General features: G+C 39.7%; 1 protein-coding gene across 1 annotated transcript in view; it reads right to left on the bottom strand.

Moving 5' to 3' along the window:
- LOC141803338 (uncharacterized) overlaps positions 1-23,466 on the bottom strand; it is a 51,495-nt gene that overhangs the window by 10,009 nt on the left and 18,020 nt on the right. Inside the window, exon 6 of the mRNA XM_074687303.1 lies at positions 13,791-13,859. Within this exon, the coding sequence (XP_074543404.1) occupies positions 13,791-13,859 (69 nt within the window). The remainder of the gene's footprint in view (positions 1-13,790; positions 13,860-23,466) is intronic.

The following is a 23,466-nucleotide window of genomic DNA, read 5'->3' as shown; positions in this document are numbered from 1 at the left end:
ACATCACCAAAACTACTTTCTTCCACTCAAAAATTATCCTGGTCTGCCCATCTCTCTTCATCTCCAAAGCCAGATGCTGATCTTGTGCCTTTATCACTTTCAGATTTGATTACTGCAACAGCATCTACGGCCTTTCTTCCAGACAACTCAACAAACTACCAAGACCACATGATCCCGGTCCTCCCTAACCTCCACATCAAACACAGACCTCTTTGTCCACAAAACCCTCCATAACCAGACCTGCCCCGTCCTACCTCACTGCCTTGCGCCACCCCTTCACCCCCTCCTATAAACCCTCGATCTTCTACAGCCCACCTCCTTTCCCTGCCACCTGACACAAAGCACCAAACCTGGGGGGACAGAGCTTTCTCTGTCCTACCCCTAAAATCGGAAACTGCCTGAACCTGTCCACTTTCAAACCCTCACTAAAATCCACCTTTTTAGAAATGTGTTTAATACCTAACTGCTTTTAATTGTATTTTATGTTTTTTATTAATGTTTGTGTTAATCTGTTGTTTAATACAATGTTTCTATCATTTGTACAGTGTCTTTGAGTACTCAAAATAATACTCTATGAGTAAAATGTATTAGATTTTACTTTTGATCATTGAAACCTAATGTCATTACTTTGTTCAATAATCCAATCTACAGTATCACAAATCCATACATACTTCTCTAAAGATGCTATGACGAGGATCTGTTTTAATTGTATTCCCTTGCCACCTTCTGGCCTGGAGTCCCTGCGCACTGTCGTAAATTACTTTTAGTGATGCGTGTGTTTGTTTTGGAATCGAATGGAGATCAGATCAAAACAAATTTTCTTTGTCAACAACAACTTTTTACTGGATACAATGTGTTTAGATGAGAGACTTAACAGTAACATGTAGTGCTACGGTTTGAAACGTGAAATCAAGCAGACATTGTAGCCGGCCATATACAGCGACATCCACAGCCCGATGCTGTGCAGCTAGCAGCTCGGTGCTCTATGACATGTCTGTAATGTGTAACATTAGTAAATTCTGGTTAGCTATGTCCTGTCAGTCATCTACCAAGCAGAGCCAACGTAACCTCACTCTTCATTTTATTGATAGACTCAAGTTTGAACAGACCACTGCAGAATAACTGCTGACTGTGGGTTGGAATGAACATTATCACAAACAGTTTAGCGTCTGTGTTATAGAGTGAAAGAGTGTATCACTCTCCCGTTTCTCTTTCTTCTGCTCTTCTGTCCTTTTTCTGTCTGACAGTTAGGCTCCTGTGTCCACCATCACTACAAAATTAATCACAGAAATATTTTTTTAAGCAGAAAAAAACACAAATCTCTGTGTTTTAACTCTTCTCACTGCCAAACTTCGTCAGCCAGTGTGGTCTTGTCATAGAGACCTTGACGTGACGTGAATCAATCCAGTCCTGCTTGACCCAAACTGGAAGCTAAGAAGTAGCTATTTTAAATAACCTGTAACCAGCAATATTGGTGCTAATACTCTCATTTTAAAGTGTGAATCAGGATCTGGCATATATCCAGCAGAGAAACTTTTTCAAAATTGCTTTCAAACTCCTCACAGCCCCTTAAAGGACATCTATGTACATCACTTGAAAATTGATACAGAGTCAGATTTTTTGTCTGATACTTGGTCAAAGTGGACATTTTTGCCAATTTTGAAGAAATTATTTCCAACAAGCAGTGACATAAAGTGATTATGAACAGGACTGGGGTCCTAATAAATGTGCAGAACAACACATATTGCCTCTAGCCACAGATATGGCTACTTCAGAGATTAGGAATAATAACTGACAAAGTAGCAACTGTTTTCTGCACGTATGTTGAATATATACGTAGTTTATCTGATTTATCAGTTTTCAAACATGAGATAGGGAACCCCAGGCGTGTTCGCGTGTGGTGGCAGAAGAGGAGGAACTGCTAATCTGAACCAGACATCCCCAATGCAGATGGCTATCGGCAAACTCTGCAATGAAGGAATAGGATTTGATTTCTAGATAGATGATTTATGTTGGGGTTATCCGAGGCTAAAAACTACACAAATTCACCCAGAGACAAGGTTTTGCAAAGGCAACATTAGGAAGCAAAAGGAGTACAGAAAGTTTAGGAATGAGGTGAAGGATGTGTGAATGGGGGTCACGAGAGGTTCAAAAACATGGCTGAAAGGATGAGAGCACCAAGATGGTTGGACCCAAAAGAAAGATTCAAACTGTTTAAATGAAGAGTTTCATGTCTCCTTCTGTTTCTTTCTTCTTCTCATGTTACAAAAATAGCAGCACTGAACCACAAAATGCTGCAGCGCTCACCCCTCACCCCTGCTTGTGTCTGACACAGATCGGGTGGCGACAGTCTGACACTGATAGTCACCCTAACCGTTTGTCGCTGGGTTCCGGTTATCAACTCCTCCTGCTGCCTCCTGCCTCAATCCCACATGCTCACTGCAGGCACAAAGGGAGGCAGAGAAAAAACAGCATTTGAACTCCAGGGAAAATAAAGGCACAAAAGAGAGTGTTCATGAAAAGCATTGAGGAATTTAAGAAGGTTTGAAAAAAAAAGAAGGTTGAACTATTTCATTTCAAAGAGACTTTTTGTTCTCAGCCTTTGATGCAGCTAAGAAGCAGCTCGCTTGGCCATAGAAAACAGAATTGATTCCTAAGGTACTCTTTTCATGAAATGCTCAGCTGTTGTAGATGCAGCAGCACAACTAACCTTAAAAAATCACAATCAATTTGATATTTGCCTTTTCATCTTTAAGCTGAAGACTTATCTGTCATGTTACAAAGAAATACTTTTGCTTTCTTTTCACTGATAAATCTGTGTACTTGAACTGATTCGACTCCCACTCACTCCATGAAAGTTCATAATAACCTTTTCATGTTGATTATAAATAAGCCAGAAGCTCAGAAGAAGTGCTGTATTCCTGATTCTTCTCTTGTAGCCCACAGAGGAGAGTTTAGAGCAGAAAATAAGCACAGATAATGGATGGTGTATTTAAGATAGTAACATGCATGCTCATCTTTAAACCTGTGGACATCGTTTATATATCTGACTCCAACTTGAACCAGCTGGACTTAAGACAAAAATCCTATCTCAAACGGTCTATGAATTTGGCTCTCTAAAGTAAAAAATCACAAAAGTGCAACAAATCCAAGGGCATCTTTGACAGAGCTGTTACACTGTTCACTCTGTCATAAACAGAAATCAAACATCGAACCATGATTGACAAAGTCAAAAAAACACTTGGTGACAGTTGCAAAGGGAAATTTAGTAGTAGTACCAACTCGTTGCTAATAAAGGTTACAGTGATTGGACGGGTGAATGCCTTGGGAAGGTTGGGGGTGGATGTATATGAGACCCCAGAAAAAGATGACAGAACGTAGGGTTACTGTCTATGTTGTGTCTCTGGTAAAGTTGTGCCAGTCTGCCAATATCCATCCACTTGTTGGGGGTAGGGATGGGTTTCGAGTTTGGTACTTTTGTAGGTACCGACTGAATTCTGTCAAAAGTACCAGGTTCCAATTCACGTACAATCTAAATGTACCATGTTTAGGTACCTAAACTCATCCTTGTAACCAGGGCTTTACATGAACTTTTTTGCTCACCAGCCACTGTGGCTAGTGGTATCCCCTAGTTACTAGCCACTCAGTATTTTCCCTGGCCACAATTTGTTGTTGGATAATTATGTTCAATATGATTAAAGCCGATGACGACATGCTAAAGTTTACTTAAAAAAGATTTACAACCTCTTTAAATGTAAATGACCCCTATGCACACTCAAAACAAGACTACATCAATGTTAAAATCCACAGGTCCTTGATCAGGTATTCAGCTCTGATAAAGTTGTGTGTAACATTGTGCTCCTTTCATATGAAAATATGCAGTCTATTAAGACATAGTAATTAAAATAGTAGTTTGTTATTGCTAATAATAAAATGGTAAAGGGGATTGAATTGATTAAAAACTCGGCAAGAGACACTGTCTGCTTAAATATTTATTAACGATTGTAATCAGAAAATCATTTCTTTTTTATGAGAATGACAATGAAGGAGAGGTAAATTAAATTTCCTCAGAGCTTTCATCATCAGAGTCATGTTTTTGCTTGTCTCTCTGCTCCATGTTTGAGATAAAATTCAACCCACCAAGGTGGCCAGTGGGAGCGGCGGTGTTACCAGCCACTGCCAAAATCCACCTGCATTTGGCCGGTTGGTCGCTGTTAATGTCAAGCCCTGCTTGTAACTTTGAGAGACTGGAAGAGTAGGCAATTTTCCCCACTGGACATGAACCTAGCATTGCAAGATGAATATATATTGAAGAAAAAATATGTTAAATTAAAGAAAATTTAGATTTAATTATCATTAATTTTTTTTAATTGAACATTTTTACCACATGAAAACAAAAAAGTACCAGAAAATGGTACCATTATGTATCGATACCGTAACCCATCCCTCGTTGGATGTTATGATAGACATGAAAAAATTACAATAGTTACTGTAAAAAAATATAACATGAGTTGGACCAGTAGATAAAAAGCAGTGATTTTGGGGAGTGAAATCTCCTTTAATTAAAGGGAACCCTGAGTGTAAGCACTGGTTAGCTTTAATAAGTTGGTATTTCCCTATTCTACTAAGATTCACTTATAGTGACAAGTTAAATGTCCCAATTACTTTGAAAAACGTTTAACTTTTCCCTGGCAGATAGAACAAAAAGAAGAAAAAAAAAGAAGAAAATAATAAAGAAAGAAATAAACAAAAATGTTTGTTATTATTCTCTATTGCTTTTGTGGGGTATAAAAGAATCAGTTTTCTTTCCATTTTTTTAATTAAAGCAGCTTAAACTCCTCATAGCAGTTTTAATTTTTTTCTGCATAGTAGTTTTAACTTTCCTGCATTTACAGGAATCATCAGCTGTTTTTATTGTGCATCATTACAATTGCCGCCTGGACACGCATCTTTTTCACCCTCGCTTTTTTTGACAAAAAAAAAAAAAATCTCTCCCTCTTCAAAAAACAAAAACAAAAAAAAGTCATACACATATTCTGAAATATAAGTGGCTTATTTACTTGTGACCCTGTGACACTGAAGAAACTTATCAGCTGTGGTATTTAGCGTTGCTTTCACTGTAGATGCTCCTGCCAGCTTCCTCTAACATGGGCTATACTGGCTGTTACTCCACCATCAGTAATACCTTAGTTAGGATTCAAGACTCTGGGACCAAACATTTTGTAGAAAAGGAGAAAAAGAATGGAGAAAAAGTGATGAATTGATCAACACAAGCAACTTGTGGTGACTGGAGGCTATCTTTGTGTAACGCTGACTCGTAGCACTGAGCTGAAGATAATCCACTTGCGAGCATCAGACGAACAGAGGAAGTTTCAGAACAATCACGAGCATCCAACCCCTCCTCTTCCTCCTCTCCTACGCCTTATTTTGTCATCTACTTCACCACTCTCTTCCTGTGCCTTCATCTCCTCCCCCGTGTCTTCTGTGTGAGGAGGTGGGTGGAGGCGTTCCACATGACTGTGAGCTAGACGCATCACCACGCACAACGGGGTGCATGTTTACTCATTCGATATGTCAAGACATGAGGAACCAAACTGTCACGCTCTCTCCGGCTAAGTGAAGACATCAAGAGATGTGAGTGTGGCCATCAGTCACAAAGTTTTTTTTTTTTTTGGATAGAATCATGTAAACCAAAATCAAAGAGTCACTTTTAGGACTCCAACTGTTATCTGGTCAAAAAAACCACTCATTTACCTCTCTGCTGTGCCTCCCCCTCTGAATCAGCTAACTGTGCTATGTTACTTGAAAGAGAAGTTAGGCATTAAAAATGGATTTATCGACTACATCAATTCTTAACTAATTTCATCACAATGTGACATACTGCTGCATGGCTAAAAGGGAAGGAAGCACATGTGTCCTTCAAGCAACTGTGAGACAGAGTGTTTGAAGTTCAGGCTGCTGCTGTTCACCACACAAGGTGAAGGAGATCATTGTTTGAGCTACTTCAAGTTTTGTATTTGCCTTTTAAATGTGTGATACTCCACAAGCAGACATTTCAGACAGAAATCAAGAAACAGATACAGCCCTCCAGGGATTAACCTTTTACTACATTTAACAAAAAAAAAAAAAAAAAAAAAAAAAAAAAGCATAAAAGAACCAAGCTTACCACGCAAGGGGAAGTTTTTCTTCTTCTTCTTCTTTAAATATAGACATATTATGCAAGACAGAAATATGTGGAACAATATTATACCATACAGTACTTCACTTGTCCATGTTTAAAGTAAAAACGCTGGAGTTTCACACTCAATATGTACATTTGCATGTCCATATGTTGTCGGAATCCCTAAATCCATCTGTTAACTAATCAAAACAGTCTGATCCGAAAATGGCTTCATGAGCTCTTCATGAGACTTGTTGACTTGATAAGGTCATAGCACGAGGATTGCCTAAGTGGTTTGGGACATGTTGGAGGGTGGGCCTCAAACACCAAGGTCTGCCTATAGCACTGCCCAATGGGCCTATACCAGAGGGCTGGCCAATCAGAGAGAAGGGGCTTCATAGAGTGGAAACTAAAATGAAGCATTTTAAATAGAAAGTTACCTGTGTGAGGAAAATAAGGATTGTCTATTTGACGATGATTAGATGATTTCGCTACTACAGGAGTGCCGAAGGGACACTATCTAAAAAAAAAAAAAACACAATACCCCCTCTTTAAAGTCAGAGTAAATGCTGTTTAAGTGTGTCAGTATAGTGATCTGTACTCCTATAAGCTGTACCTTTTGAGCACGTAACTTTGGCCCAGGAAATATATACAAAAAAAGATGGTTGAAAAGCTTTAGCTTCACTGACATTACCTTAAACATACTTTTCTTCCATGCTGATGTGTTTCCATGGCAGCCAAAACAATTTGTGTGATAACCATACAAAGACTTGCTCCCATCTGTCATTCTTCATCACAGCCAGATAGAAGTGATTTGTGCTTCTTTAATGTAAGATCCACTGTCTGAAAATGTATACAGCTGACTGAACAGCAGGTGGGTTGACTTACCCACAGGCATGAACAAACAAAATCCTGTCTTACCTAAGAGCTCTTTTCTTCTTCCTTTCCTCTATTCTGTATGTCCTATAGTCAACAGTCTTCAATGCAGGCTGCACTTCTGATGGTTTATTTGACGGAGACTAGTGATGTTAGCTGACATGTATGCCTCCTTGTTTGTTTAGTCCATGTTCAGGACTTAAACCAGCAGTGGGGATGTTGTCAGGATCAGCTCAAGGATTAAAAACTGATGCAACAGTCACAAGGAAGTAGAAACTGTATTGGTGTATTGTCTGGTTTCATCCACTGAACCTCAGCAGTTTGATTTCAGACCACAGCAGAGAGTTTTGCTGTATTTTAACTTTGTTGTAATTCATATGGACACAAGACTTGATCATCAGAATAGCTCGGCTATCAGATGCTGTTTTATCCAGACAACAGCAAAGCCTCCATACCTGTACCCAGACTCACACTGCTATCCGTAGTGCTGTTACTGCCCAACTCTGGAAAGATCTTACCACCCCAGACCTCATTTAAATACTGTCACTTCACTCACTCCAAACACCTTGAGGTCCTTTTAGAGGGTAAATAATTTCCAAATGAATCACAGTAACTAGAGACATCTGGACCCTGAGACTTGATTCAGACACATCATCAGAGAGAATTCAATAATGAAGGGACAATTATGCCAGCTGCCGCTCTGCAGAGACCCTGCACAAAGGATGTGTAATTTGGTTAGAGCTATTGAAAAGTAAAATAGGTCTGGTGCAGTAACTCAAGGTTTCTCTCCAATTTAGACTTCTTTTTTTAAAATAATTCTTTGATTAATTTAAAACGTAATCTAACCAATTTCCCAGAGAGAACGAGAAAGGGAAAAAAAAAAAAAAAACACTGAAAGAGAAAATGGGGGAGTTTGTATAGAAGAGCAGCTGTGGAAGTATGTGATAACAGAGAAAAAAGCAGACACAATGCTCAAAAACATAAAATGATTACTCAGTCTGATATAACTCAGTTCATCAGCTAGCTTTAAGAGCTGCACTGAAGACTTTACTTTAAAGAGAAGAGAGACAGCTGTCTTTTATTATGTCTTTTATTACCTACATAATAAGGGTGCTACATTATATAACTGTAGTTCATTGAATGGATGTTGTGTAGATTTTTTGCAGTATTAAAGGTCCCATTTTATGCAAAAATCACTTTATTAAGTCCTTAAGTAAAATTTGTGGGTCTTAAGCTTTCCTCCAAACCCCAAAAATGTGATATTTAATGGTAAAACCTGTATTTAGTAGTGCTTATGAATGTAAAATCCTGACCTAAAATGAGCCGTTTGGATTTTGGGGATTTGCTGACATCAGCGATTCCTTTTTCTGACCAATCAAGAGCATGTCTGACCTGATTTGTTCACTGGAGCTGTGTGTCCTGGAGCAGATGTAAGAGCTTTTCCGCAGTGTCCTCCCTGTCTCTGTGTCAGCTTCAGGATGCTAACTTTAGCTGCAGTTAGCCTATTGTTTTAGCCTGTAATGTTATGGTAAATGAGCTTCGCTGTTTTCTAAACATTGTGCAATCGAAGCTCAGAAGTCATGGTAGCATGGCGCCGCTCTCAATGACGCTGAAGAGCGAGGCGGTATCAGCGGTGACTCATTTACATATGAAGGTCACGCCCACTAAATCAGAGCGTTCTGAACAGAGGGGCTATGAGAGCCTGGAAACAATGCTGCTGTGCTTGATTTATTGGCTTTTTGGACCAAAACATGTTACCACCATTTCATGAAGACATCACTGATCCATATTAAACTGCAGAAAAGGAGCAAAATAAGGGACCTTTCAGACTTGTGTTAACATAGAGATTGACTCCTTTGTTACTTTCTTTGAACCTGCTTGAGGTAATTAAGTGACATCGCAGAATATGAACGGTTACGGATGTGATTACAAAGGATGTATTTTTTCCACCTTTCTGTCACAGCTAACACAACAAAAAGAAGTGTTATATCTATAGATGCAACACGGTAAGGGTGGATGACAAGCACTTAGTCAGTGATTGCAGCTGTCTCTTTGCAGAGCTTCGGGCCTGGTGATGCTTCTCACCAAGGACATTTTTTGTATTTTTTTCTTTTGCTGAGAGAATAAAAAAGCTCAGAGCTACAATCAAAGTTTTTCTTCCATATAAAATAATATAATTAAGAAAAAGAAAAAACGAAACAAAACACTTTATTACCCCTGATGGGGTGTAGTAATTAGATATTCAGTTACTTCTTCTGTTTTGTTGCCAAGATGTGATTCTGTCTCAATTCAACTGAGGTCAGTGTAATTTCGACAATATGAAATTACAAATTCAGAAAATTTAATTAAGCAACAATCCACAGGTGAATCTCTAAAATCTTGGGTCAGATTAATTAAATGGCTACATGCCACAAGAGGTTCAAATTAAATTGTATGTTGTTGTAATTTGGGCATTCAGAGCTAGTTTTTCTGCATTTGGCGTTCCTTTTCTCACACAAACAGCAAATTTTTTTAACCTTGTCCTTGACTTTCATAGTCTGTACCCACAAGAAGTTTTAGGCACACAAAAACTACTGAATAAGAACAAAGAATCTGCTCGTATCCAACTTATAAAGACATGTCTGATGAGATTCTCTGTCTTTCATTTTGTGAAAGCACTTTGAAGAAGCATGATATTTTAGCTGCAGCAGACGAAATTGATAGAAAATAAGCAAATTAAGAAAAGAATGCCTTCCACATGAGTGACAGCATGATAGCTCTCAGTTTATATTTATGTTATGGATTCAACTTCACAAGGTTGTACTCCATTCAACAGCATATTTCATTGTCTATTGTCTTTGGATTGCATGCATAATTAAGTTTTAGTACACCTATGAGCAACTGCCAATAAGGTTTTAATTGCACACCAGAACTGTAGCTGAACTCAAAGTATCAGAGGTGTGAAAGCACTGTTGTTTGTGTTACTGCTGATATGCTGTTTGCTTCAAGGCCAATGCAGACTGAGATTAATTAACTTTTCAGATTTTTCATTTGCATTTTTAATACTGTGCCTCTGAAACAGTACACATTATGACTGCACAAAACTGTTGTTCGAATTTCAGACACATTGGCAGTTATCACTTCATCAATTGTAAGATCTACGGTTGCTCATTATGGTAAACTTGTTGCTGAAGTAAGTTTATATGAAGTGGGGCTTCTACAATCACACCAACAAGTCTTAACTCACAATTTGACTCTGGGGGTGAGTGCACCTAACCTGATTCACCGGGCTGACAGTTTCATAGATCCGCCACGGAAATATTTTACAAGTCTATCTGGGTAGCAGCTCTTCGGATTTGTTTTCAGAGGCGGGACCTTCAAAAAAATCAGCAGCTGGTGATTGGACCACTGTTCTGATTGACACGCTCACCACAGACCAAACCACATCAAGCCATGGTATGACATAGCTTATGTGCGCCGCTGCTGAGAAACAATACACAAACAACTACAGGAACACGAGAAACAGCTGTGATAATGGCGTTAGATGACTGCTGCTGTTTTTGTAAAGTTAACTTAAGAATCAAAGGAACACCGAGCTTCAACCTCCGGTCTGGGAATATGAGACAATGCGGAAGTGCTAAAATCTGCTGTTTCAAATTTTCAAAGCAGAAATTAACCTATTTACAGCCTGGTTCAAAAAACGTCTTCTGTCTGAGTCGCTAATTTTACGACCGGCACACACTGTACGGGGGCAAATTTTTTTCTAACTCGGCAGTTTTGAGGATATTAAGATCACTAGCTCCCACAATAAGAGGCAGAGCTGAGGGTCACGTGACAGACAGGCGCCCTATGGCTGTATGTGAACCCCTTGCCACTACCAATATGGCCGCTATAGCAAATGTGCTTCATTTTTCGTTTCACAAACAGACGGGTGACGTCAGCAAGACTGCGTCTATGTTTTATACAGTCTATGAGGAACAATGACAAGTACAAATGTCTGCTGACGTCACATACTCTCGTCACTTCCACTGCTCCCGCAGCTCCCGCCTCTCATCCCTGATTGGGCGGTTGAGAATTTAGCTGAGTGAATTTGTTGGTCAATGAAGCCTGGCGAGATGGATCTGCAGGATTTCAGAAACTAAATCAGGCAGGTCTATCTGCTCTGAAAGGTTGGAGTGCACCAGCTGAAAAGTATAATCAACCAAATGTCATGACCTGCGTACCATTAGTGGTGCACATGGATGTAACTTCTGCAGTCAGGATGGAGCAGGTATAGGTTAAGTTTTTTTTTTTTTTTTTTGGAAGCAGGTTCAAGTTTCTTTGGCGTTTTTTCACATCCACTAGCTTGTTTCCCAGGGTAGTTTGACTATCCAGGGACACCGTATGGTGTTTGCAACATCACATTTTCAGACACAGTTAATGGAATTTTGGGAAATGTTTGGATTATGTATGTGTGTCCATGTCTGTGAGTGTGTGAGCGCGCACACATACCTCGAACATACTGACAGCCACTGCTCAGGATCAATTGTTTGATCACTGTTCGATGACTCTATTTTTTCGTGTACTGGGAATTCTTTCAACTTATAGAAGAATAAATGTATTGGATTTAGTACGCAGGGTGTCTGCGTGGCCTTTTATTTTTTTTCAGATTACGGATCCAAAAACGCATCTGATATTAATGGAGTTAGTGAGCTAAGGCTGTTAGACTGACACCCTTCTTTTTAAAGCTGGAGGAAGATTATAATGCAGCACAACTGTGCTAGATTTTAGAAGGGTATGACTGAAAAACGCATACCCCCTCTCCTCTCTGGCCTCCATCCAAAGCAACGCCTCCAAAACGCATCAATGTGCATCGGCATACAGCTGCTGAAAGTCAAGTTTACTGGCTTAAGCAGTGGAAGCTGCATTAAATCTTTTCTACTACTTGTATCCATAGAACTCCAACCCTATTCTCAAGAAAGAAATCTTTTTATATTACCATACTCACATATATTCCCTCTTATCACCAGACAGTAATAGATGATTAAGATCTGAGGCGGAGCTGCTTTGAGAGACACATTGGTTCTTAAGTTTGCTGCCTGTCATCGTGTACAGACCTATTAAACATCCTGGCCATCTTTGTAATACATATAAATGTCTTCATTTAGAATTAATGCAAAGCGTACACAACTCATACTGACGTCCAGCATCCACTGGTGAAAGGATGCAACAAGCAGTTCAAAGCTGAATATAGACTGTGATAGTTCAACAGTTCCTGACTCAGAGAAACTATAAGAACTTTAATGTTTATCTACCGCTCTACATGTATGGCTTCATTATGACTGGTGCTCTTTAGAACATGAATTCAGGTTATTTAAAGCAGGATTTTACACTCCAGCTCACCAGTTGCTCTTCTTGTGAACACAGAGAGATGACCTCAGGTCTACACTGTGCTGAGCTATTTTGGCAAACTGTTTTGGTGCAGTTGGGCCCTGAGAGGAAGCAACACAGCTCTTTGCTTGACAGACTTTGATGAAAGAAAGACAGAATGGATAAAATGGTTTTTGCAGTCCTGTGAGATGCTTTGGTTCTACTTCTGCCCTGAACATTTGTAAAATAACAGTAAATCAAGAACTTTATTTTGCTCTGTCCCTGTCTGTTTGTTGTTTGGTCGGATGATCTATGAGCTGAAAACCAGGTCTGGTGAAATCCAGCAAATGCATGATCCATTTTCCATTTCAAGAGGGAACTACTCTCTCTTCTCTACCTTTCACTGCAATGACGTCAGTTCCCTGAGTCTTAAAGTGTGTGACAACTAGCACACGACACATGACTTGTTCCACTCTTAGAGCTCATGGCAGCTCCCAAAAATGGCTTACATCCAATCCCAGACACTCAAAGGATGGGGGAAATGTGCACCAGCTGTTACTAAAACCCGCTGATAAATAATACAAGAATAATGTGGCCTTAAAGAACCTCTCTACTGATCCTCTCCATGCAGAAGTTATAGTCTTAAAAGTGGAAAATTATGTATATAAAGCACTCTGGAAAAGCACTCTGTTCTGAAGCTTTTGCATCGCCTTGTGATGGTCACAGGACATATCATTAAAGACAGACTGAATCATTCTCAACTAGAACAGAACAGACACAATACGTGGCAGCATGAAATCCACTGTGACACCACCAGATACCAATGCCAACAAAGAAAGAGGGGAAATAAAAGTAGGTGTTGGGTTGTGGGAATCAAATATGATAGAGAGGAAGGGTAAGGAGTGGGAGGAAAGATGAGGAATGATCCCTGATTGTGCTTGTCTTATGAGGGGCATCCATCAGGAGTGACACCCGCACAAATAAAAGCCCCTTTCCCCCATATTCAATTATAAAGCGTGAGGCAAGTTTTTTTACACACAAGTGCACTCACAAACACACACAGAAACAAAAATCCCAAGCATACATGCACATTCTCACACAGCAAAACACGCACAAACACTCACTTTGATTCCCATGTGTGCCGTGCAGTCCAATCTAATGTGACTTACATTCAGCATCACTCTCACAAAGATTGTTTAATCTCTACTGAGGAAGATTTATCACACCATGGCAGCGCTTTTGTATGTAATACAAGCTGACACTTTCATGAAATAAAATAAGAATCAACAGGAAACTGAGTCGCAGCTGCAGCGGGCACGCAAAGACTCCCACGTAAATTACAGTCGGACGTAAAATTCAGAAACACAGATTAAAGCTGGCACCCAACTTCAGGGACAGGAAGGAATGAGACGGTAAGAGGCCTAACCTGTAAGAGAGGGAAATGCCGTCTGGATCCTGGAGGACAGTTGGCTCCATGCACCTGGGCTCCAAAGTGCTACAGGAAGAGAGGAGATTAAACAAGTGATTAGAAGAGCATAAAGACATGATTGAGGGTTGGAGCGAGAAAGAGAGAAGGGCAGAGAAAAAGAAAGATAAAGAATATGCCTGAAGGATGAAAAAGAAAGAATCAATGTTCAGCTAGAATGAAAGCCAAGAAAGTGTCAATGAGGAGCAGGTCTGAGGTATTCCTATGCAGATAAACAGTCTCAACAGGTTGGGCAGCTTTGCCTTGGCAAAGTGAATGAATAAGAGATGAGATCAGTGAACTGTCTGTGTGCAATATTTTAGAAATACAATAGAAGTGGAGTAAAAATGCAGCAATATTTTCAGGTAAACTCTTTAGACAAATTGCTTTGGAAAGTTTCCACAGACAAAGGTAACGGAACGGCTATACTGCAATATCACAAAGCTGCCAATGCTGCTGAAAAGTCCTATAAAATTGTCTTGTCCGGATAGAACAAGGTACTGCCTAAGTCTCTTGCTGTTTTAAAGAGCTGCCAACTCTTTCGTTGAACCATATCCAAGCTGAGCTGATGGCTGAAGCCTCTTTTATAGATGCCTTTCTGAACTTTTCTCGACATTTCAGATGAGATGTGAGGCAGGACATAACATAAGCAGGCTGTAAAAGTCACAGCCTGATGTTTACAACCTAATGGTGGACAAAGCAACAAAGACCTACGCTATGATGACAGTTTTTACATTTACTCTGATGATGTGTAAAGATGTGGATGTGCAGGAATCTTCACCGTGATCCTCTTGTAAAAGATTCTCAGGTTTCAACCTTGGATGTCTTTGTTCATCCTGTCACTGGTGAGGAACGTTAATGCTCTGAGACCATGGCCTTCTGCCCACGCTCTGAAATCACATTGCTCATATTTCTGCAGCTTTTCTGAAAGGTTATAGATATGGACCAAATGTTGTAATACCACCACAAATTTTGGAGGCAGTGTTGAGCAGTAAAACCAATAATTCAACAAAGGACATGCTGGAGTGTATGGTTGTTTATAAAGCAATACAAAGAGAACAATATCCACTCTTTAGCAAAACTATTTACCTTAAAGGTCCCATATTCTGCTCCTTTTCTGCAGTTTAATATGGATCATTGATGTCTTCATGAAATGGTAGTAACTTGTTTTAGTCCAAAAAGCCAATAAATCAAGCACAGCAGCATTGTTTCCAGGCTCTCATAGCCCCTCTGTTCAGAACAGCCTGATTTAGTGGGCATGACCTTCATATGTAAATGAGCCACCGCTGATACCGCCCCGCTTCAGCGTCACTGAGAGCGGCGCCACAAGCTCCGAGTGCACAATGTTTAGATAACAGCAAAGCTCGTTTACCATAACATTACAGGCTAAAACAACGGGCTGACTGCAGCTAAAGTTAGCATCCTGAAGCTAACACAGAGACAGGAGGGACACTGAGGAAAAGCTCTTACATCTGCTCCACAGCACACAGCATTTAAAATACTCACATTTCCAGGGTCAGAGGTTTGTTGGTGGCTCGTTGGTAATGCGCCTGGATTCAGGACCAGTCTATTCGCTAGCCCTCTGTTGTACTGTCCTAAGCTGGAAAAGCAGTCGGCCGTGAAGTGACTAGCACACATGCACAGTTTTACTGAGTGTAGCTGGCACATTTCCTTGATAAATGAACTCTAGCCACTTAGTCTTGTCTTCTTTTGAGATGGGAAGCTTGTGCATGGAACTATGTCGCTGTTTACAGCCAAAATCAGAGCAGTGATGGCTCTTTGACTTCGGAATTCTCCTCCCCGCTGCTGGAGAGATTTCCCAGCAGCAGGGAGGGGGTTCCGGGATATCTGCTCTGGTGGACCAATCAGGTCAGACTTGCTCCTGATTGGTCAAAAAAGGGAAACACTGACGTCAGCAAATCCCCAAAATCCAAACAGCTCGTTTTAGGTCAGGATTTTACATTCACAAGCACTACTAAGTACAGGTTTTGTCATTAAATATCACATTTTGTGGGCTGGGAGGAAAGCCAAAGACCCACAAATTTCACTAAAAGAGTAAATAAAGTGATTTTTGCATAATGTGGGACCTTTAAAAAGCATTGATCCCTGGAGGAGTAAACATGAGAATAAATACAGTTTCCATTCATACACATATACATATATTATATTCCATATTATCTAGTTTTTGCAGATAGTCATATAATATTTGAGTGACCTAAACCCTGCGTGGGTGGGTACCAAAATGGATTACTACATCACTTCGATTCTGGCAGCAACACAGGCCATTAACTATCTGGAGCACAGATGTTGTTTAGTCTTTCCTCTGCATCATGTGTGATTGAAGCATATGTTGTGTGCATTACTTTGTGCTATAATTTGAATCTCTGAGTAACAGAGTCACACTTAGCAAGTTTTTTCAAAGTCCTATCATCTGTCACCACCACATTTTAACACCTGTGCATAAAGACAGACTGAGCTGAGTGTTTTCAACTCAGCAGATGAACACAGGTAGGATGAGTGACAAATGGAAGACCCCCGAAAACAGCAGATTTGTGATGTCAACACCGAGAACCAGTTGTCAAAACCAAGAGCTGTCTCTATCACAATGGCATTGTTTTTGTTTTGTTTTGCTTTTTTAAATCTTAAAGTTTGATTTGTAAAATACCACTGGAATATCAGCATCTCTCTTCTCTTCTCTTCTCTTCTCTTCTCTTCTCTTCTCTTCTCTTCTCTTCTCTTCTCTTCTCTTCTCTTCTCTTCTCATAGTCATTTTTTCTAGCCAGTGTAGTTATAGTCTGTGCTATTGCATTATGTTATATTTTATTATATTCTATTATGTTCTATTTCACTTTGTTCTATTCCATTATATTGAGATACGACACAATACAATATAATATGATATGATACAAACTAGGGATGGGCGAGTGCCGATACCAGCCTTTTTCAAGGTATTGGTACTCGTGAAGGCTGCAGATACCAGCAGCAGATAGTCGAGGCAAAAAAAATCTTACATCAGGCAGGTCCTCCTCCCCACTATTTGCTGCTAATTGCTGCGGTTTAACACCACGGCAAATGTGCGCCAGGTCCTGTTCAGACAACATGAACGGATCACAGAGTTTATAATTAAATTGTTTTATTTTGCACTTCAGTTTACTTAAAAAAAAATAAAGTCTGACAGATGTTATTTCTATTGTGCACTTTTAACATTATTATTTATTCAATATTTATCAAAAAAATGTGTAACTCAGAGAGAGCTGTTTGTGTTTTATTTGGACTTATCGGCAGAGTGACTATGCTGTCTTGGATCAAAATGATCTGTCACTGTTAATTGAAATTTTATGTTTCAAAAGTACTAGTGGTATTGGTACTGAGTATTGGTGGGTACTCAAGAGGGAATACTTGTACTGGTATCGGTCTGAAAAAGTGGTATCGCACATCCCTGATACAAACGATAAGAAAAGATACACTATGATATGATACAATACAAACAATAAGATAAGAAAAGATACACTATGATATGATACAATACAAACAATAAGATAAGAAAAGATACACTATGATATGATACAATACAAACAATAAGATAAGAAAAGATACGGTACGGTACGATACAATACAATACAGTACGATACAAACAATAAGATTAGACAGGATACGATATGATGGGATGGGATGGGATGGGATAGGATGTGATACAATACAATGCGATACGGTACAATATGGTACGGTACGGTACGGTGCAATACAAACGATAAGGTAAGATACGACATGATACCATACCATGGGATAGGATGCGACATGATATGATACAATACGATACGATGCCATACGATACAAAACAATACGATAAGATAAAATAAGATGCTCCTTTATGCAGCCTGCAGTGGATGCATTTACAGCTACAGCAGCAAACAAAGTGTTTCGTGAAAAAAAAAATTCAATAAAACTATATTTCATTGGGGTGCAGATGGCATAGCAGTCTAAGTTGCGCTCCATGAGGTTACTGCTAAGTGAGTGGCCTGGGTTCAAAACTAGCCTTATGTTTTTTTTTAACTTTATTATATACTTCTATTTAGTCAGGTCCGGTTAAAATTGCTTTGGAATCATGGTTTCAGGTGGAGCCTAATGAACTGCAAGTTAATTACATGCTAAAGATAATTAGCATGAACTGCTGCTAATTTATGAGCAAATCCCCCGCCGTGCCCTTTCACAATTGCTTGTGCTGAAACAAGGTGCAGTTTGTCCATCTCAGCCTTCATTTTTATAAAGGTGATAATGTCAATTGTAAAAGCCAGAGAGCTGCTGTCAGAGTTTTTCTCCTGTGATACTTAACTGATTTAACCACACTGTTTTTGTAATACATCTCTGAACAAAAGAAGAAGAAGAAGTCTAATTCAACACTTTGTCAGAAAAGTTAGCTGAGACCTAGATGATAATATCTCAGAGTTGGACTGAAACTTGTTTGGAATCTTTTTTGGAGCAAACAAATATCATTGTTTCAAGGCTATCAGGGATTTGGATTTGGGTTTCAAAGGAGGCTTAATGTAATGTGTTTGTTGTTTAGTTCCACAAATATCAGGTGTTAGTCATGTCCATATTTCTGTTCCAGCACTGTCAGAACTAATTGAAGAATTAAAAAGAAACTGGTTTGAGTGGCTGTAAACATAATTTCCTTAAAGCTCATTACCCTGCTTCAAGCTGCGTGTCTTTGGTACTGCCAAAAAACAGGAGTGTGTGATGCCATGTTCTGTAAACCTTAAGCCCAGCAGCACAGTACTGAATGGCTCTCTGCTTTCACAGACCTGCATGAACTCAGCACTGTAAAAACTTCAAGTGAAACATTAAGAAGTCCTGTATAATAGATAGCATCAATCAACATTTTTACATCTTTAAATGTGCTGTTAATTATATGATCATAAGGTCAGAATTCCAATGCAGTGAAGTGAAGAGCAAATTAGCTAATTAGAGCAGAGATCCAACTGATAATTACACCCAGAGGTAATTTGTCACAATGCAAAGCAGTGAGGGATAATAATAATAATAACAAAAAGGCTGCTTTGTCATTTGCATTTTGGGCTGGAGAGTAAAATGCCTTGTGATGCCAGGCGCTCACTCATAGCACCATCCTCCATCTTTGAGCGTCTGAAAATGCCAGAGCGTAGGCGGGGGGGCTGATCCAAAACAGAGTGCGGACTGGAGAATGAGCTCTGAAAGCCAAAAACCTCAACACTTGGCAAGATATCTGTGAATTATTAGGAAAACTTTAAAAACCCCTCAAGGTTTATTATGGCCATTTTGTGCTTTGGTGCAGAGAAAACATTACTTTTTATCCTTAACTCTTTCACTTCTATTTTTTTTTTTTGTCTCTTCTTCCTATAAACCTTCAGTGGAGAGAAGTGTATCCTCTCCCAGGTATTGAAGGTGTATTGACAGGGCTGCAAATGAGGAGGGCTGGGTGCAGATATCCTGATTATGAACAAACATATTGATTTCACAAAGATTGACCAAGTCTCTAGTTCCCACCTGAAAACCAATCTATGGATTTCTCTAAGATTCTTCGTTGCTCACCGCCCCCATGTAAAGAGTTGTGTAAGGAGAGAAGTCCGGTACTCTTTAAGGGCCCTGAGCTTTTTCCTTGAGAAGCCAGTGTAATACTTTATTTTGTTGCCTGGTTACAAGAGTTTTTAGCTTTTATAATTTAAAGATTGCCCAAACTCACTGAGTCCATGGAAGCATTATGTATTGCGTGACTAAGAAACCGTCTACTGTTTTTACTCACTCTTTCCCGTACAAAGTGGTTGATTATGCAAACACACACAACAAATTTGGTAAAATATGCATGACAGTGTCGTAAAGACTGAGGCTTGGATCATATTTAGTTGTCATTGTTTGTATTTCTCCTGCTTTTTTTGCCCTGTCAAATATCAACTTTACACACATGTACACACAAAGAAATAAAGCAGGAAAAGACCACCTGCCAGAGGATAACAACAGACCGCTGTAGCCTAGCAACAGCTCAGAGACAGGCTTATTAGCTGCAAGGAGAGAGAAGAATGCAAGAGGGAAAACTTTGGCCCCCGTCTCTGCCTCTCTCACACACTCACACGAGCTGAGGGGCGCACAGGCTCAGATGCACAAGCCCCATCCCCGCCAAGCTTCCTCTGCTCAGATCCCTTCAAACGTGCTCTGTTTCTGACAATCCTACATTTTGCTACAGACCATCCATTAGGCTACTAAACCAAAACCATTTGGGCTGCATTCTTTCTCTTTCTCCATCTGCCAAGAGTGGAACATTTTTAATTGTCATTTTGTTGCTCTGTTTTCTAACGTTGGATGCAGTTGCAACTGCAGGGCTAGGTATGCCAACTCCCTGACACAATAAAAGCAGCTTCACTTAATTGCTTCTCTTAGTGGCAGTATCTAATGTCTTGAATTTGATTACTGAGACCGAGGGGGCTTGAATCAATGTTAAAAAATGGAACGTGAGGCAGAGTGATGGACCAGGAGGATAGAGCCCCTCTGAATTCAAAGCATGAGCATTTACAGTTCCTTGGTTCTGGCTGAGTGGCCTTGGTGTTTTTAAAGAAAATTCAAAAGATTGCAATCCTTCTTTCACAGAGCATTCTCTTCCATCCTCCAACCTTTGATAAAAAGCTCTTTAAAGTATTCGTATCTGATTGATTTCATACTTTTTTCTCCCTTGCTGTGGAACTTTAATCACAGAGTATCCAAGTTACGTCAAACGCCAGAACTAGAACAGGTATGTGTGAGTAAAGAGGTACCAAAGAAAGATTTTAAAATGTGTCAGAGTCTGAGATAGTTCTCATAACTTTTTCACACTCTCTATAAACATTTACTTTCATCTCTGCATCAGCTGTTTTGCTGCCAAAAATAAAACTTTTATAATGTCTCTCTCCATCACCGTCATGCCTTTTACAGTCCCCCTCCCACTCTCTTCACCGCTGTCTTACTTAAGGCTGCCTTCTTGCATCTCATTTCTTCCCTGACACCAAGAGACCCCCACATTGCCACCTCCACCCATGGGGAATGTGCATTGCAGCTTCAGTAATTATCCTGCTGGATGGGAAGTGCCGAGGCCAAAGGGGGCAAACCTCAGAGTGCACTATGCCTCGTCGTCAGTGTCACAGTCGCATATGCTAAAAGAAGGTGCAACCCGAATTTAAATAGGTCAGAGAAGGAAAGGGCAGAGCGAGGAGAGATTGTGGGAAAAAAAAGAAAGGATGGAGATGTTAAAAATACAGTGTTCTGTTTCACTTTTTTTTTTTTCCCACACAGCAAACTCCCCTCTGAATCAACACAAAAGCCCATAAAAATCACAAAGAACAACAAGAAAGTACACTGAAAAAAACAGATTTCTTTTTCTTTTTTCAGAAAACATCGTCTTGGGTAGGTAAACTTCCAAAGCTCTCTATAATAAATGGGTTTGCTGTGTGTTCACAGATTTATCAAGAGGGCCACACTGCCTACCTCTACCTTGCGTGATGTTACCTCCCTTAACTGCTCAAGTGAGGTCCAACACACATTGTGTTTGTGCTTCAGCACTGCTAGTGCTGGCTTTTGCTGTCTGCACTGAGTTTTTCCTTAATATCAAGCCAGCTTTAATCCCATTATCGAAAATATCTGAACTTAACATCCAGCTGTGTTTATTTCTTGATTTTGGGTGGTCAAAACCACGACAACAGACACTGGTTCGTGATATGTGAAAACTATATTATGATGTATAGGATAAGTTACAATATTTGAAAAAACAAACAGTTCTCTGATGTCATATGTAAGGGATATTGCCGACGAGGTGTCCATTATCAGAAATTAATGGGCGACGCGGAGGTGTGAACCGTACAACGCAAAGCGGAGGACGGTTGCTTCCGCAAAGTCCATTAATTTCTGATAATGGATACCTCGGAGGTATGTGTTTTTTCACTTATGAAAGAAAAACATATTTAATCAATAATTAACACGTTAATGTTGTTTTTATACTGTTAAAATCATTCTTTTTAAATAAGAAGCGGGTGAGCGGACTATTTAATGTCGCTCGTTGAGACACATTGCTAAGGTAACGTCATCTGGCCACAGAACCTGCAGCTTGTTCGGCCGCAGTTCAAGTGTGATTTCAGAGAGCAAGTGCACCTCTTATTGTTTGTGGATCCAGAGAATGATGTGATTTTTTTTTCAAAGGATCAAAGTCAACAGATAGTTTACTAAACCGTTTTTATTGCAACAAATATTGTCCACCATTCACTCTGATCATTAAATGTGCTATCAAGAAAGTAAGTTCAGCCTACATTGTTTTTGTTACACTTATGAAATGATGGGCCAGGTCATCTCTGATGCAACACATTTAATTATGCTGTAAAGCAAAACAAAACACATTAACAGGAGGACTGATAACTGCTCTGTGCATTCGTTCGGTCTCAGTAATACTTCTTCTGCTTCTTCACGTCAGCTACAGAAATACATTGTTCCAGTCTCTCACTCTCTGCAACTGAACATCTTTTTAACTTACATTCATGAAAGATAAAGATAATGACATATTTTCAATATCATGTACCTGAATGAACTGTATTTATTCATTAATGTCATGTACCTGAATGAACTGTATTTATTCATTAATGTCATGTACCTGAATGAACTGTATTTATTCATCAATATCATGTACCTGAATTTAACTTGAAGCAGGTCTCTTTGCTCTGACTAACAAAATTACATACTGTTTCTTTAATTCAACACTGCATGAAAAACCAAACTGATTCTAGCGCGACTCACAGATTCGCGCTCTTACAGGACCACACTTCTGCTTTACGGCTCAGCTCTACCAGGCATACAAACACACAGACACATCCACACTACCACACATGCCCCTCGGCCGCAGACACATATACACAAGTAGACCCTTAACATCTTGAACATGTATAAACCTGGATAATTACTATTCTAAACAGTAAATGGGCCTGTTTCTCTCTCCGGTTCATTACTGCAATCGCAGCGGACGGCAAATCCGCCATTTTACAGCCTAGCTTAGCAGTCGCGGCACAGAGTCATACACAAAACCAAACAAACTCACTCCAAATCGCCGCCTCAGTCACACATTTTAAGGCACCTAACCTGTAACCTGAACTACTATTCTCTGTCATTTAGATTTTGTCTGTATCCCAACCTTACCTGTAAAGCAAAACAAAACACATTAACAGGAGGACTGATAACTGCTCTGTGCATTCGTTCGGTCTCAGTAATACTGACTTCTGCTTCTTCACGTCAGCTACTGATGCGGCACCTAGAGCACCGAGCGCCCTCTGCTGGTGAAACATTATAATCTAAGAATACAGACGTTTACAGTAGTCTTGTGTGACCTTAAAAAAAATGAAATGGGGGCAACTATTTTAGTACCTTTGTCACCATTATAGTGCCACATTTTTATAAATATCCACCATTCACTCTGATCATCGTTCATTTTGTCTACCGTCTATGAGCTAGGCGATGTTAAGTTTCCGTTACCAGTTACCAACTACTGTTTGATCCATGAAGTAATTTAGAACCATCAGGCTATTTGACCGGAACTTCTGTTCTAAGTGTCCATTATCACCTTTTAACTGACACCCTGCAGCCAATCAGAATCAAG

Source organism: Halichoeres trimaculatus, unplaced genomic scaffold (genome assembly GCF_033239565.1).
Source record: "Halichoeres trimaculatus isolate MK-OKI-2021-1 unplaced genomic scaffold, fHalTri1.1 fHalTri1_scaffold_14, whole genome shotgun sequence".
In the NCBI taxonomy this organism is placed as follows: Eukaryota; Metazoa; Chordata; class Actinopteri; order Labriformes; family Labridae; genus Halichoeres; species Halichoeres trimaculatus.
This window is presented reverse-complemented; position numbering and strand designations above follow the sequence as displayed.